The sequence below is a fragment of the Schistocerca serialis genome, chromosome 8, assembly GCF_023864345.2.
Source record: "Schistocerca serialis cubense isolate TAMUIC-IGC-003099 chromosome 8, iqSchSeri2.2, whole genome shotgun sequence".
Classification (NCBI taxonomy): domain Eukaryota; kingdom Metazoa; phylum Arthropoda; class Insecta; order Orthoptera; family Acrididae; genus Schistocerca; species Schistocerca serialis.
This window is the reverse complement of record NC_064645.1, coordinates 179,980,092-179,998,037: the sequence shown is the minus strand read 5'-3', so window position 1 is coordinate 179,998,037 and position 17,946 is coordinate 179,980,092. Positions and strand designations below refer to the sequence as shown.

Below are 17,946 nucleotides of genomic sequence, written 5' to 3'. Positions count from 1 at the left end.
CTCAGATTCGTATATTGTAAGTAGCAGGTACTCATAAAATATCACCGCCCATATGTGAAACCTGGTAGTCAAGGGAAGGCAGGATTTGGTTACGATTGTGGACGGGGCCGTAATCAGTTACAATTGGTTGCCTTTTACAGTTGCACGCAATTTATTTTAAACCAGTAATTCCAGACTCAACAAAAAAATACACGTTGTTAATGAAGGAATAAACAACTATGTAAATAATATTGTTTTCAGTGAGTTACAATTTAGCATATCACCATTAAATACAGATACAGCAGGTAATGTTTTAAAAGCAAGCCACTGTGATCTGGGCAGAAGGCCTTACACGCCAGAAATGGCAATAAATTAAGAATTGTTTAAAACTCGCTGCAACTTACAAATTACAGGTATTGAAATATTAATGGCAAGTCGCCACAAACACAGCAGAAGGCATCAGACGCCAGGAATGGCAGTAAACAAGGTTGTTAAGGCTTGGTGCGTAAATACAAATACCAAATTAGAATTATAAGGCAAGCGACCACAATCATGGCTGGAGGCCTTACACCGCAAGAGTGGCAACAAATTAAGTATTGTTTAAGAACTCGCCGCAATTTACAACTTACAGGTATTGAAATTTAAAGGCAAGTCGCCACAAACAAAGCAGAAGTCATCAGACGCCAGGAATGGCAGTAAATAAGGTTTTAAAGGCTTACTGCGTAAATAAAAATAGCAAAATTAGGATTTTAAGGCAAATGAACACAATCACGGCCGATGCCCTTACACGCCAAGAACGGCAATAATATAAAAATTTTAGAAACCTGCTGTAAAACAGCAAATACAGTAGCGAAGGTCAATTAAAAAAACAAGCAACTGATCATCAAACGGCTGAAATAAGATGATGATAAAGTTTGTAACACAACCCTTAACAACCACTGAACACTACACTGCTACATTTATGCCAGAAGGAGACCAGCACTATTAACCAGACATATGTAGTCTTTAATGTAGGCATTACAAGTTATTGTAATAAATAATACAATAATAAAACACAAGAACCAGTACATAAGTTCCTTAAAGGCTACTGAAGCAGATTATACCCGCAGAAGGCGTGGACTGAAGGAGCGTTACACTGAACTACTGGCCATCAAACCTCCTTTTAGAACACACATGTCTTACAAGAACAAAGGGGCCACAGACAGTGCTCCAGGAATCAACCGCTGAGAAGGTCTGGCCACAAACATTTTAGCGAGCGATGAGATAGGCATCCAAGAGTTGCATTCACTTCTAAAGATGGTAGCTTAGACCAGTGGCAGTCTAACGAACGACTAATGATAATCTTGCTGAAGCTACCTGACGTCTGATAAACCAAATGCAACGATGGGACAATACACCAAGGCCGGAATCGGTGGTCTGCACTAAGTCCCCAGAAAACTGTGTTTAAAATGCCCGGAGCGAGAAATGAATCATTACCACCAGAGTAGAAGAATCACCAACCGGCGTACAATCAAGAAAGCTGTCAAAACTACGCGCATTACCGGACAGCGGCAGCAAGGCGAGGAAACGCACACTGCCGTTACAGACACTAACCCCCAGGGCAGGTAACTGGGGCGTTAGTAGCCACGAGGCAAGAAAAATTACCGCTGGTTGTACTTAACAAGTTGTAACAAGTTGAACGCAGTAAATAGTAATAAGAAGTCTAAGGAAGCTAATCAGATCCGCCTTCCCTAAGCACTCCACACGCTGCTCTTCGCCTCGGCGACACTACGAGCAGCAACACGAACACAAGTCACTGGAGAATCGCGAGATATCACAATGGTGGAGGTTTCTCTACTTGGATTGAGATGCACTCATCTTAAGGCTTGCTGGATCCGCTTTAGGACGAGGTCGTGGACCCTCGTGACCACAGCCCTTCCATCCGGCAGTCCATGCGTGCCGCCAGCGGTCCTGGCGTGTTCTGGTACTGCGCGGACTTGGCTCCTCCTAAGTCCCCAACCGAACTTCCCACTCACACGACCCGGAAAAACAATGACATCGCCACAAAGACAGGGCAACAGTTACTACATATCGATAATCGCCGATGCTGCCACTTGCGGACAGGCAACGCTTGCGAAACCGAGTGGCGCCAGTCAACACGAGAAGAAGACAAACAACCGCAACCATGCCAAGTAAAGGACACAGTCTGGCTTCCAACAGAGGGCGGAAACCTACAAACAGCACCAAAGCGAGGCGCAGCATGGCTCAATATGTCTGGTGATTAATAAACACAGTTTTAGTTTGTGAGGAATTGTGATTCGTTTCCTCCAAACGCTTTCCTCCGCTTTCACGACTCTGGTATTGGTCCTTCCTTGCGCGTCACCCCTCCAGCTCAGATCGTGATTACCAGGCAGTGTAGTTAACTGGTGGGCTGTATCAAAAACTGTTCTCAGTGTCTCACGGAACGTCAAGTGACTAGTTCGGCGGTGCCTGTAATGATTCTGGAAAGACGTAGGTGATGTGCCAGTGTCACGTTTCGCACTCATCCGCTTATGCCAAAGTCATCAACGCAAACAAGACTTAGAAATTTAAACACAGGTATCTCAGATTCAGCTATGAAACATTTACAGCCTCAGAAGAGGCAACTAGACAAGCTTGCTCCAGGTCCTTAGCCATATACTATACGACATAAATATTTTACTTCTAATGAAATTGACATCAGTATTTGATTAATACCACTGTAGAGCATAAATGTTGCTGAAAGCTTAACTTATCGGTGGTGGCGGCAATGGTCGTCAGAATTTCCGTTCAGCCTACAATGGTTTACGATATTTTACAATGTGCTGATAGTTAGTTTTATCCATTCCTTACGAGCTATCTTCGAATATACCTTATAAGACATTTTCCGAATAAAAAACGCTTTTAAACGTGTAATTTACACACGAACAAAGGGCAGGAGATATTTTAGAAATGACATTTTAGTTAAAGAATTCGTTCTCCTGGAGTTTATTTCCATCTAGGCAGTATATCTATGTAGAATATTGTCTATTTGAACCATTAATGACCAATTTAGGATTCAGAACACGGCCTTTTCATGAGGACAAGTTCATAAATACATCATTTCGAGCAGTGCGGCTCGCTTCGACTTTTCGATTGTCGATTGTGCCGTTGTGCGGCAATCGTTGCCCCAGCGCGCCTCTTCCAGTAACAGCGGCGCCTTGCTAGTTTGACGGTGGGCTCCAAGGAGCAGAGTCTGAGAGGAAGGTACGCTGCGTAAGGGAAGTGGCCACAGAGAGCCGTGCTGTTGACTGGTGAAACAGTGACCCTACTGGGGAAGGTGGGTGTTTTGGACCGCTAGCGGTGTTGTGTGCAAAGAACGCGGCGGTGACTGAACCGCGCCCGCCCTTTGTGCCTGCCGGGCTATGTCTCGGGAAGTACGCTTATGAGGGACAACCTGAAACGTGGATTTGCCACCACCCACTGCCAGATACGAGCGGTCGGTTGCTGTTCCAGGCGTGCACGTTGAGACTCTGTTTCGCTTTATGGACCGTTGGTGCCGTGTTGTGGAGGTGCTATCTGAACCTTTCCTCAGTCAATTAATACTTTGACCTTCTACATTAATCTTGCGGTCGTCAAATTGTGTGCATTTATTGTGGCCTATTAGGCCTATTAGGTAGGTCAGAAGCTGTGCCTACTCTAAATTCTATTTTTCCCGCGTGAATTAGTGAGTTTAAATTACTATTCTACTCGTTTAATTTGTATTGTGATACAGGGTGTAACGGCCGTCTTATTGCCGGTTCCTTTTAAGAGCCCTGAAATTCATAAATCTTTCTTTGTTGTTATTATAAGCAGCTTTAAGTAAGCATGTGGTTTCATTTTTCAGACCGCTTGTTACACCGGTCAATGGACTGTGCGGCTGGTTCCGGCAGAGGTTCGAGTCCTCCTTCGAACATGGGTGTGTGTGTGTTTATCCTTAGGATAATTTAGGTTAAGTAGTGTGTAAGCTTAGGGACTGATGACCTTAGCAGTTAAGTCCCATAATATTTCACACACATTTGAACATTTTTTACACCGGTCAAGAAGAAAATATTCAACAATGAAAATGGGTGTTTCTTATGTCTTTCGAGCCCCCATGCACGAATATGTTATTTCTTTTTTTGCAGCACCCTCAGTTTTCATTACATAGGAATGGTTACAAAAAGCAAATAGGTAGATTTCTCAAGAAATGCATCCTATTAAGGCCGCTCTCATGGCACCACTACAGGAACGTTTTCGTTTCATTAATCCTTTACAACACGGCAACAGTGCGTGTGACACATTATCTGTTGCTCTTCAAGCCCGTGTTCTTGTCGGTCGTGAGGAAATGCTTTCTTTGTTTGTCTGTGCAGTCATGAGTGCAAACAGTGCGGCCTAAATATACCTTGTACTGGGTGCTCCGTGTTGTTTCAGTGGTCCATTTGTGTTAGTGCTTGTACAATGTCAAGAATATGTTTACATCGCACAAATAATTTTTGTTACGTCTGTGGGGAGAACACTATTAAATCAAGCAGACGACATGTAACACCCGTAATGAAGAAATTGAGACCCTTATTTAGGGTGCAAGTTAGGTGAACTGTTCGTATCATCTTAATGGTTGGGTGAAGAAAAAAGGTAAATTGCATTGCTTTTTGCTTTTTTGATGATACGGAAGGAACCGACCAATCACGTAAGTTAGTGCTACTTCTGCATGTTTCAAATAACAGGGATGAACGGCAAGGACAGAAAGACGATCAAGTATCCCTCCTTAAAGTCAACTAATCGACTCGTACCGCATAGTTCTCCCTTACCTGTCCCCATTCCTCCAGACACGTGGCCACTGAATGTTGAATCCCGGGTAAAATCCAACAGAGACGCGGAGAGTGTAAGCTCTGATTTCGATTACGAAGAAAGTACGGCACATCTCCTGACACAAAATGACTTGAATGACCTTTTTGGGGATCTAAATCTTTCTAAGGCACAAGCTGAACTTTAGGGTTCGCGCGTGAAACAGTGGAATTTACTAGAGAAAGATACTAGCGTTTGTATCTTTCGATATCATCACGATGACTTTGCATCATTCTTTGACATGGAAGACTCATTCTGTTACTGCAGTGACGTGAATCGTCTTTTTAATGGTGTGGGAATGAAACTTATATCAGCGGAACGGCGACTATTCGTTGATGACTCAAAAATTAGCCCAAAGCGGTACTCGTACACAACCGTATTTCCTCCTGTACCATTTTCCTCGTTGTACCATTAATTTCAAGGAAACGTACAGCTGTATGGAACTTTTGTTGAATAAAATTCAGTACAACAGCCACAAGTGGAAAATCTGTGCTGACTTCAAGGCAATTAGCTTACTTACAAAATTGCAATTTGGGTGTAGAAACCATTGGCGTTTTCTTTGTGAATGGGATAGCAGTGAACGAGTCATTACGACAGACTGATCTGGCCTGACCGTACACACATGGAACGTAGTTGGAGAAACGTAGCAAGCGTTCCATTGGTGGATTTGAGAGACATTTTATGACCACCACTTCACATAAATCCTGGACTTATTAAGTCGTTCGTTGTTGCAATGTACTTATGTCAGAAATTCCCCGTGTTGAGAGAAGCCAGAGTGGAAGTAGATGTGTTTCTTGGCCCTCAAATTACTTTATTCACGATCTTGATTTTGTCACTGCTTTGCTCCCTCTTGAACTGGACTGCCGGAATTCTTTCATAAAAATGTGTTCTGATTTCTTTGGAAACAAGAGAGAAGATAACGGAGATGTTTTAGTCAACGAACTACTACAGTCTACCGTAATTCGTTGAAAGGGCTCGTTCTTAACTCACATTTGTATTCCTTCTTGCTGGTGCTCTTGGACAAGTCTCCAATGAACATGGAGTAAGATTTCACCCGACCGTATCCACATTGGAACATCGCTGTCAAGGGCAATGTGCAACAATTATGATGGCTCACTGCTGTGAGATACTACTGCACGATAGTAGTGCCACAAATAAGAAGCGCAGAAAACCTCCAAAAAAATTTAGGTATTCGAGAAAACATATTTCATTTGCAGTTCACGCTCTCTATGCTTTTTTAGCATTTACAGACGAAATCATATTGTTTAAGAAACACAAAAATTTAATACAATTAGTGATTAATGCAATTTACACAAAAACTGTGGGTGCTGAGGAAAAACTAATGCCAGATTCGTGTTCATGTAAGGATGACCTATTTTGGCGCTCGCAAAATTTTACAAAGTTGAATTTTGTAGACCAGTGTTATGTCGTGGCTTCATGGTTGTCATTAAACTATGACGTTAATATGAGCATGGTGCTGAGTTCTGCTTCTAGAGGTCTGCTGTTTAGAATCACCAAACCTCTATTAGTCGCATGCCAAATGATTCTAATTGTTTATTACTAGTAACAGTTCCCTAAAAATTCGCACAAGCTGTAATTACAATGGAGGGAAATATTCAGGTCACTCATTTAAGCCGGTCACCGTCTGGGGTGTTATGAAATAAAATCTCTTGAATTTGTTGTAGCCGGCCGCGGTGGTCTAGCGGTTCAGGCGTTCAGTCCGGAGGAGGAGGAGGAGGAGGAGGAGGAGGAGGAGGAGATTAGTGTTTAACGTCCCGTCGACAACGAGGTCATTAGAGACGGAGCGCAAGCTCGGGTGAGGGAAGGATGGGGAAGGAAATCGGCCGTGCCCTTTCAAAGGAACCATCCCGGCATTTGCCTGAAGCGATTTAGGGAAATCACGGAAAACCTAAATCAGGATGGCCGGAGACAGGATTGAACCGTCGTCCTCCCGAATGCGAGTCCAGTGTGCGAACCACTGCGCCACCTCGCTCGGTTGCTCAGTCCGGAACCGCGCGACTGCTTCGGTCGCAGGTTCGAATCCTGCCTCGGGCATGGATGTGTGTGATGTCCTTAGGTTAGTTAGGTTTAAGTAGTTCTCAGTTCTAGGGGACTGATGACCACAGATGTTAAGTCCCATAGTGCTCAGAGCCAATATTTTGTATGAACATTTACGTCAGTTTTATTGTGGCTACTGACAAATCTTAGAAGGTCGTCTGTAGGAGTAGGCCTCATCATTCGAGCCTGGCCGAAGCCTAAGTGAAGGAAGGCCGGCAACTGCCTCCAATGACGTCATGGCCTGCGTGCTAGGCGCAGACGGAGGCGCGACGGCATTGTAACGGTTCACAGCACGAAACTTCCTGGCACGCTGTGTGCCGGACAGAGACTCGAACTCGGGACCTGTGTCTTTCCCGAGTTCGAGTCTCGGTCCGGCATGCAGTTTTGATCTGCGAGGAAGTGTAACACCAGCGCACACTTCGCTGCTGCATGAAAATCTCATTCCAGTTCACAGCACCATCTAGAGTTGAAACATTTGATGCTAACGTGTAAACCGTCACACTTTGTACATTTCAAACAGATTAAACAGTAGCTGTAAAGAACATAGAAAGGGGAACTGAAATTATAACCACTTTTACTCGTATCTATGCAGCTTAGCTCAAAGACCATTACTTAAGTGTTTGCTTCTGTTTAGCGCTTTTGTGAAAAATGCAGTCCTGGATCTTGATGTAATGTCAAGAATACTTTTTTTTCACATGGCAGAGGAAAGCAGACATTCACGACGAAAAACTAAAAACGAAAACATACACCACTACACATAAATCTGCATTTATTTAGAAAATTCAGGTAACTTACTTCTGCTGTTAGTTACAGGGATGTTATTCCTTATTTTAGAACAATTATTTGAGAGAATATTCCCCAAAATGAATCATGTATTTGAAATGATTTCCTTAAAAACATTACCACAAGTGCACGTCTCTGAAAAGCGGTAAGTCAACTAGTATTTCCAGAAGTTGTTTGAAAACTTCCCTATGATATGTGCTGCTTAGAGACAAACATTCAAATTCACCAGATATAAGGGTACCTTACAGCTATCCACAAACATTTCTCTAATGAAATCTCTTAAAATTACTATAGAACGTAAAAGAAATGGAGTTTCTTTGACGCAATGTCTACAAAATAATACGGAATCCTTGGTAATCTTACACGAAGTGTCACTTAAACTAGTTCATTTATTCTACTTGTAAAAGTATTATAGCTCGTAATCGCATCCTGCACACACCTTACACAGAAATTTCGTTTCTTTCGACACAAAATCTTGTTTGCTCTTTCCTCTGGAGATTTTCTCTCAGCAGATAGATCAACAGGCATGTAGGACGGTTGTCCAGGAAACAAAGAAGGGAAAGCATACGGTGCCGATTTCAGAATTGTCCTACTAACTAGCGGGCCGCAGTGGCCGAGCTATTCTAGGCGCTTCAGTACGGAACCGCGCGACTGCTGAGGTCGCAGGTTGGAATCCTGCCTCGGGCATGGATGTGTGTGACGTCCTCAGGTTAGTTAGGTTTACGTAGTTGTAGGTTCTAGGGAACTGATGACCTCCGATGTTAAGTCCGATAGTGCTCAGAGCCATTTGAAGCATTTTTTTTTTTATTTTTGGGTCCTACTAACTGTTGGCACAGAACCATCTGCTCTCCTATCTTGAAATTCCCATCGAAATGCTTAGGATAACCATACTTTTCTTCTCATGTGTGAAATTCGCGCAATGAGATGTTCACAACCACTTAGCGCGACTGTCTGCGTCTTTTCGAAAAGAAAATATTGAAATATATTTTCCTTATTCGGCAGTTAGTTTACAGTACAACCGGGTTCATAGGAAATATGTTCCATTTCAAACATCTACAAAAAGTAACCAACACACACACACACACACACACACACACACACACACACACACACACATATATATATATATGCTGGTTACTTTTTGTGGATGTAAACTTAGCAAGAAAAACATGATACTCAGGATTAAGCAAAGACTGTTTGTGCTTACCTCCTTCACTGTGGACTGTTTCCTAATATGAAAGCATACTAATCTTGAAACAAATTCAGTTGAAGAAAAACCCACGTGCGGATGATGGTCCTGACACTATTGCTAAAAGCTTACTGAACACGTGTATTCAGCACCGGAAGCGTAAGTGCCTACCCCACAGATCGGCACATAGCGTGGCCCACGAGAAAGACGTTCCGCGGCGCGTACAACACAGCAGTTGACATTGCAGGTCTTAGGTGTGCAACTAGCTGTCATCGGAGGGGAGCGAGTAATTGTTTCAGAATAGTTTAATACTTCTTGACTGGTTATTTGAAAGCACGAAATTTCTCGATAGTGCACGCCAAAATTAAGACGTTTAGTGGGTACCTTTTCAAGTTGATATTGATTTACCGCGTGCCCTGCACGGAGCTGAGTGGTCGCGAAGTGTGATTAACAAGGCGACTAGTGTGATATCACAAGTTTGTTGTAACACCCATGTATCTCGTTGGCCCCGGCACTCAGATCGTAACGTCACGCGGACTATCTGTCAGTTGTCGCAGGCTCCATATCTCGTAGGATACGGCCTGGCTATTTTACGTCACGCCACTCTCTGGGCAACCTACTAACGTTGTAGTGCTTTGTGTGGTAATTGGTCTGTAGTTGTGTTAGAGATTTCGCCGGTTGTTAACTTGCCTTGCCTCGCGGGCCAGGCCGTTGTTTCCCTAGCAGTGGCGTCGGAGCCCTATCTTGAGTTTGTCGCTGTGCCTTCATACGGAGCCTTGGCCAACTAAGCAATTTGCTTAAACATTCTGTTGTTCTATCTTAATTAATGCTTTTGAATTTAATAATGGATGTTTCACACTTCATTAAGTTTTTTAAGAGTTTTTGTTGCCTGCAGATAGCAACTAATTCAAACCAAAAATTTGAATTTTTTGATTCTGCTATTTTGAACTCAATTAAATTAAGACCTTTAAATAATTTTAAATTTCAAGTAGAAGCTCGTAACACATATGAGAAATAATCCAAACACTTGTAGTAAGATTTTCTTGAAATAATTCGTCACTGTCACATTACTGATTCACTAAGCTGCGGTAGTTTAACATCTTCTCACATTTTACTGTATGTTTTGCCGGCCGGTGTGGCCTTGCAGTTCTAGGCGCTTCAGTCTGGAACCGAGTGACCGTTACGGTCGAAGGTTCGAATACTGCCTCGGGCATGGATGTGTGTGATGTCCTTAGGTTAGTTAGGTTTAAGTAGTTCTAAGTTCTAGGCGACTGATGACCACAGATGTCAAGTCCCATAGTGCTTTAAGTCCCATAGTGCTCAGAGCCATTAAACCATTTGAACTGTATGTTTTATTAAATAATGTGTCTAATTTGTTTGAGCTGTGAATAATGCTGATGTTACCCGCTTGGGTCCCCCATTCCACCCCACAGCCGAGTGTGATGAATACTAATGCGGTTCGTTAAAGGAATGCAATGCGTCTTCAAATATGACTCCAAAAACACAACCACGGCAACTAATCGGGCGATGTTGAAACAGTCAGCGAAGATGTAAGCGCAACTTCTGTAAACCTGAGCACAGTACTAGTTTTTAGTAGTGCTGGTTTGAAGACGTTGACCACATCACTCGTGATTTTGTTTCAATACATATGCTGACCAGTTTCCTAATGCTCCGTGGTATAGTGCATATGACCGCAGATCGATTGCACTATTTTCCTTTTATGCGATAAATATCAGAGTTAATGGCGCAAACGCACACAGTTAAAGAACGCGATACTGGAAGAAAAAAAAAGTAAATATGGGCTCTAAAAAGCATACCTGAAGAGCTATGGGCAGTTCTTCATCTTCGATACTGTGAACAAATTTCTTCTACGGAATAGGTGCTCGTACCGGTAGCACCTCAGGTTTGTATTTTGGAGCCCATGTGTACTGGATATTTTTTTCCTTGTTTTGCTCCACACTACCATCTCTCAAAATACGTAAATCAGAAAGATTGCAGCAGAAATATTTGTTTCACACAACCAAAGATGAAGAAATGGCTACAGCTCTTGAGACGTGCATTTTGTAGCCCACATTAGTAGATTTCTTTGCTTATCGTATCGAATACTTTCAACTGTACGCGTCTACGACATTAAGTATGATACCCATCTACATCTCCATCTACATGGATACTCTGCAAATCACATTTAAGTACTTGGAAGGAGTGTTCATCGAACCACCTTCACAATTCTCTATTATTACAATCTCGTATAGCGCTCGGGAAGAATGAACACCTATATCTTTCCGTACGAGCTTTGATTTCTCTTATTTTTTCGTGGTGATCGTTCCTCCCTATGTACATCGGTGTCAACAAAATATTTTCCCATTCGGAGGAGAAATTTGGTGATTGAAATTTCGTGAGAAGATTCCGTCGCAACGAAAAACGCTTTTCTTTTAATGATGTCCATCCCAAATCCTGTATCATTTCTGTGACACTCTCTCCCATATTTCGTGATAATACAAAACGTTCTACCTTTCTTTGAACTCTTTCGACGTATTCAGACCTATCTGGTAAGGATTCCACATCGAGCAACAGTATTCTAAAACAGGACGGACAAGCGTAGTGTAGGCAGTCTCCTTAGTAGGTCTGTTACATTTTCTAAGTGCCCTGCCAATGAAACGTAGTCTTTGGTTAGCCTTCCCCACAACATTTTCTATGTGTTCCTTCCAATAAGTTGTTTGTAACTCTAATACCCAGGTATTTAGTTGAATTTACGGCTTTTAGATTAGACTGATTTATCGTGTAACCGAAGTTCAACGCTTTCCTTTTAGCACTCATGGGGATGACCTCACATTTTCGTTATTTAAGGTCAGCTGCCACTTTTCGCACTATTCCGATATTTCTTCTAAATCGTTTTGCAGTTTGTTTTGATCTTCTGATGACTTTATTAGTCGATAAACGACAGCGTCATCTGCAGACAACCGAAGACGGCTGCTCACATTGTCTCCCAAATCGTTTATATAGATAAGGTACAGCAAAGGGCCTATAACACTAGCTTGGGGAACGCCAGAAATCACTTCTGTTTAACTCGATGACTTTCCGTCAGTTACAACGAACTGTGATCTCTCTGACAGGAAATCACAGATCCAGTCACATAACTGAGACGATATTCCATAAGCACGCAGCTTCACTACGAGACGCTTGCGTGGTACAGTGTAAAAAGCCTTCTGGAAACCCAGGAATACGGAAACGATCTGAAATCCCTTGTCAATAGCACTCAGCACTTCATATGAATAAAGAGCTAGTTGTGTTTCACAAGAACGATGTTTTCTAAACCCATGTTGATTGTGTGTCAATAGACCGTTTTCTTCGAGGTAATTCATTACGTTCGAACACAATATATGTTCTAAAATCCCGTTTCATATCGACGTTAACGATATGGGCCTGTAATTTAGTGGATTACTCCTACTTTCTTTATTGAATATTGGTATGACCTGTGTAACTTTCCAGTCTTTGGGTACGGATATTTCGTAGAGCGAACGGTTGTATATGATTGTTAAGTACGGAGCTAATGCATCAGCATACTCCGAAAGGAACCTAATTGGTATACAGTCTGAACCAGAAGACTTGCTTTTATTAAGCGATTTTAGTTGCTTCACTACTCCGAGGATATCTACCTCTACCTTACTCATGTTGGCAGCTGTTCTCGATTCGAATTCTGGAATATTTACTTCGTCTTCTTTTGTAAAGGCATTTCGGAAGACTGTGTTTAGTAACTCTGCTTTGGCAGTACTGTCTTCGGTAGTATCTCCATTGCTATCGAGCAGCCGTTAACATACTTCACATACGACCAGAATTTTTTTGGATTTTCTGCCAGGTTTCGAGACAAAGTTTCGTTGTGGAAACTATTATAAGCATCTCGCATTGAGGTCCGCGCTAAATTTCGAGCTTCTGTAAAAGGTCGCCAATCTTGGCGATTTTTCGTCTGTTTAAATTTGGCACGTTTGTTTCGTTGTTTCTACAACAGTGTTCTAACCCGTTTCGTGTACCAAGGAGGATCAGCTCCGTCGTTTGTTAATTTATTTCGTATTAATCTACCAGTTGCTGCCGATACTATTTCTTTGAATTTAAGCCACATCTGGTCTACACTTAGTCCCATATTATTAATTTGGAATGAGTGGAGATTGTCTCTCAGGAAGACGTCAAGTGAAATTTTATCTTCTTTTTGAGTAGGTATATTTTTCGCTTATTTTTCGAGAATTTGGGGACTGGAATATTCAATCTTGCTACAGCCCAGCGTTCACTAATCCCTGAATCGGTTTTGATGCTCGTTATTAACTCAGGATTGGTTCAAATGGCTCTGAGCACTATGGGACTTAACATCTGAGGTCATCAGTCCCCTAGAACTTAGAACTACTTAACCTAACTAACCTAAGGACATCACACACATCCATGCCCGAGGTAGGATTCGAACCTGCGACCGTAGCGGTCGCGCGGTTCCAGACTGAAGCGCCTAGAAACCGCTCGCCCACATCGGCCGGCAACTCAGGATTATTTGTTGCTAAGAGGTCAAGTGTGTTTTCACAACCGTTTACTGTTCGCGTGGGCTCATAAACTAATCGCTGGAGATTATTTTCAGAGGATGCATTTAGCACAATTTCGGATGATATTTTATGCGTATCTCCGGAATTAAACATGTATTTTCGCCAACATATCGAGGGAAAATTAAAGTCATCGCCAACTATTATCGTATGATTCGGGTACGTGTACAACATGACATATATGGATGATATTAACCCATTCGATGGGAAAATTGCACGCTGACCTCTTTACACTGCTGTGTAGATCGTGAGATGTGAAATATTATGTAAAGTTACTTCGTAATACCGAGAGGGCCAAATTCGCTACTTGACTACGATATCAACTGTTTCTTTCAAATACAAAACATCATCAACAGTAAAAAATCCTTTCACAAAGTTTAACGCAACTGTGAACCAAAGCATAACATGATGAAATTTCAAAATTAAAAAGTATTTTATTTCCCATAACGAACTATGAAACGTCCCCTTAAAAAAATTATGAATGACTGTGCTGGACCACTTCTACGTTATTTGGTTTTCAAACTGCTGAGCAAAACTGAACGTCCTCCGACATTTCTCTCTTTACTTATTCTGATCATTATTAAACTGACACACAATATTTTTAGCGCAGCGCAATCTGACTTTCAAAAATCCCTACAAAAGAATGGCCCTGACTAACAGTAACCTACACCTTTCATGAATCACTTACCTCACAAAAATCTTCGTTACTCGAACTACTGCAATACAGCGAGCGCCAATACTGCCAGCTGAATAAAAGATTATAACTAGTGAAGGCACTAACTACTGATAGGCGTAGTTAGCAAATGAAAGATTTTGATAGAGTACAAACAATGTATTTACCTTAATAGTGTTCAAAAGTCATCATATATATATCTATCAATTCATGACATCCATCTTTACAAATTTCCTTTTTCTGGCGGACACACGTCCAGATAGTCTTCTAAAACCTCTGGCATCTCTCTCCCCACATCCACCACTGCTGGTGGCTCACCCCCAACTGCGCAACGGTACCCGCTGTTCCCAGCCAACTGCCCAACACTACAATAGCGAATATTCCAACAATGCCAACCAGCCACAGACTGCACGCATAACGGTCAGTGGTTTTCATACAGAGCGCTACGTCGCGTTACCAACATAAAAACCTAAACAGCCTACTTACAATTGTAGTGTGCAAATTTTTGATTAGTATGCTAAAAGAGTGCACGACCAACTGTGAGGACAGTTATTTTTTAGAGTTTGTAAAAGAGTTTTAACTATTCTCCAGGGTTTCAGGACACTTAGAGAGAGAGACACTGCATCGTTATTTACAGTTCGTCTGGAGGTGAATGTCGGTAATCGAGGTATAGTGAACTCAAGTGTCTTACCGTAGTCTGGATTAGGGTGGACACTGCGAATCCGCAGGTATCTTCTGAAGGTCTCAACGGCAACGTCGTCCAACTGCTTATTGCCCATGTCTTCTCGCCTTGGAGTCTACTAATTGCACAAACGAACAGCACACTGTGAGTGTTGGAAGCTTCAGCGCAGTGTGAGGCACTTTGTCCTTGCTGATAAGCGCGGCCTTTGCATAATGAACGGCCCGAATACACCCGCTGAAATCTGAGCACGCTGTTATGTTTCATCTCTTGAGTGGACGTCAGAGCCGTCACTTCTCCGCTTCCATTGATCTGCGTTAGTTCTGACATACAGGGGAAACCAAAATCCGCGCGTTCGGACATCACAGCGTATTTTATTGCATACTGTAACACCTCCGTTTATTTATCCCGACCTGATCTGATCGAATAGCAGCCCAATAATTATTATTAATGTGACCGTGTACCTAATGGGGCTGGCAATCGGAATTGACTGCTATGGAAGTTGTTACTTTCCAGTTCGTCCTTCAATACTGTAATAATGAAATGTCTGGTAACAAGAAAAACACCAACACAGTTTCACTAATTACGAACCTATATTCGACTCAAAAACACAAAAAAGGAGACAGCCACTGCCTTCGTCATACATATCTAATTACGGCTAATCTCAGCACAGGCTTCCTCATTTTCCATTATCGTCACACGCTAATCCATCACTGCATCCAACACTGCAATCCAAGGTGATGCCGGCGCGGTAGACGCGAAACCAAATATCGGCCCTAGAAATTTCACTGATCACTTTCGTAATAATACTTCTTCACCTTCCCGGTATTATTTTTGTACAAAGGGGTCTAACCACGGCGATGGCGACTCCCTTCTCCGTTAAAGCCTTACATTTCAACAAAGACCTCCACACACCTCTACCCACAACATGGCACTCACTCAACTCAACACTCGCTCTCGCAACACGACATAATCGATTGTTCGCCCTATCGACCCGCGCCGAGTGCAAATTATAGTAAGGGCCTACGGACCCCTTACAATACGAACAGTTCAAAAATGTCTTTTACAAAATTTCGTCTAGTGCGTGTTTTCAGTTGACTCACACAAAGGCAGTTTGGCAACAATATAATCACAGGTTCTACATTCAGTACCCTCTAGCTGTGAAGCTCACGTAGAGCTGACTTCATTGCCTAATCGAAAGAAGAAGAATTTTATTTTCTAAATCACAGCTTCGCAATAAAAGTCTACGGTGCAAGGAGAGAGATATTAATAGACGCACATGATGAAAGAAACTACCGCCGATGAAGGCGATTTTGGTCAGCTACGAGAATGAGAGACAGAGCAAGGAGAGGGGTGGAATGTATTTTGTTTTCATTTTGGGGACGGAGTACATCTGAAGAGAAGAAAAGCGATGATGGTAATCTACCGAAAAGTATGATGCGACATAGCTCATCGATAAGAACAGGGTAAACGTTTAAAGGCGAAATACATCTTTGAAAGTGGAATGGTAAAAACGACTGTACTCCCGTTTCAGTGTTAGTATTACATAAGCGCATGTGTTTTACATAAGACCAGCAGTATTTGCTGTATCTGCAACTACATCTACCAAATTATTCTGCTATTCACAATCAAGTACCTGGCAGAGGGGTCATCGAACCATCTTTAAGCTACGTCTCTACCCTTTCACTCTCGAAGAGCACGCGGGAAAAACGAACATTTAAATCTTTCCGTATAAGCTTTGATTTTTATTATTTTATTATGTTAGTCACTTCCACTTATGTAGGTGGGTACCAACAAATTATATTCACTCTCTGAGGGGAAAGTTGGTGATTACAATTTCATGAGAACGTCCTACCGTAGCGAAAAATTCCAATCTCACGGCTTAAATCCCAGACAAAGAAATTTTTAATTTAAGCTGGAAAATTAGTCTGACGGCCACACAAAAACTAGAAAATGTTTCTTACGGCTTAAGGCCTAGACAAAATTTTTCAACTTTTGATTTGAAAAGGCTGAAAACTCGGCTGAAGGCCACATACCAACAAACAATTTAACGCCTTAAGGCCTAGGAATAGAGCTTTGCAATTTTAATAAGCTAAAACTCGGCTGAAGGCCACACAGAGTACTTAAGACTAAAAAGAAAATAAATACGTAGAACACAAGGAGCGGCGCTCAGAAGGTTCCAAGGATCGGCCTGGGTAGGTAACACTGCGCGCGTTTAGGTGAGACAGGTAGCCAGACCGACAACCACTTAATTGGAAGGCAACCCAACTGCAAGCCACCTGGCGAACGAACCAACAAGATCCATTCTGCTCCACCCGACTAGCAAAACGACAACAACATGTCAACAGCACAACGTTCTGGATGCTGTTTCCCAATCCAGCCAGGTCAGAATAAACGCCCAAAACTACCAACAACACCTCAGCTGTCGAACTACACGCCGTGCAGGACAGCATCAACACGATGAGGAAAATACACTGCCAAAAACTACATGAACGACCAGGGCAGGTCACCGGAACGTCAATGGCCACAGTGTAGAAGATACCACTGGTACACTTCATTAGTGAAGGAATGAATTAAATTAAGTTAAACACGACACAGGAAGACGGCTGGAATTCTAGCCGACTTCAATGCACATACGTTCTTGCTCGCGGGAATCTCCCAGAAAGCGACAACCAGGATGTGATAGCAGTTGAGGCTTGACAGTAGGTTAAGTGAGCACTCAACTTTAGTGTCCAGGATCGGTGGGCGACGAACTTCGTAACCCTCGCAAGAAGCGCGTCACAACTCCAACCGCGCGTGCACACTGCCAGCGGCTCCGGCTTCACTAAGCGCCGGGGAGACTTCCTCGTTGCTCTGCCCCCACCGACCGACTGCCACCACCTGGAAACGGCCAAAGTACCAGTTAGACGTCGGCTTATGGGACGACCGACCGAACGACCAACCAACGGTTATTCCCGCTCCAGCCTCCTTCAGGCGGACAGTGCATGTGTGTCGCCAGCAGTCGGCACGTACTGGCTGTCGTCACCTCACCGGTGCTCCGTCCCCGACTCTCCATCGTCGCCGACCGCTGCTCCGTCCTCGACTGCACTGCTGGTCCGTCTCAGACCTCCAGACACACAACGGCCGAGAAATACTACCTGTCGCTCCAGAGATGGTACGACAG

At 42.9% G+C, this 17,946-nt stretch overlaps 1 protein-coding gene across 1 annotated transcript in view; it reads right to left on the bottom strand.

Moving 5' to 3' along the window:
• Positions 1-14,927, bottom strand: part of LOC126416329 (aminoacylase-1-like) — a 109,977-nt gene extending 95,050 nt beyond the window's left edge. Inside the window, exon 1 of the mRNA XM_050083993.1 lies at positions 14,796-14,927. Within this exon, the coding sequence (XP_049939950.1) occupies positions 14,796-14,883 (88 nt within the window). The 5' untranslated portion in view covers positions 14,884-14,927. The remainder of the gene's footprint in view (positions 1-14,795) is intronic.
• Positions 14,928-17,946: the final 3,019 nt, after the last annotated feature.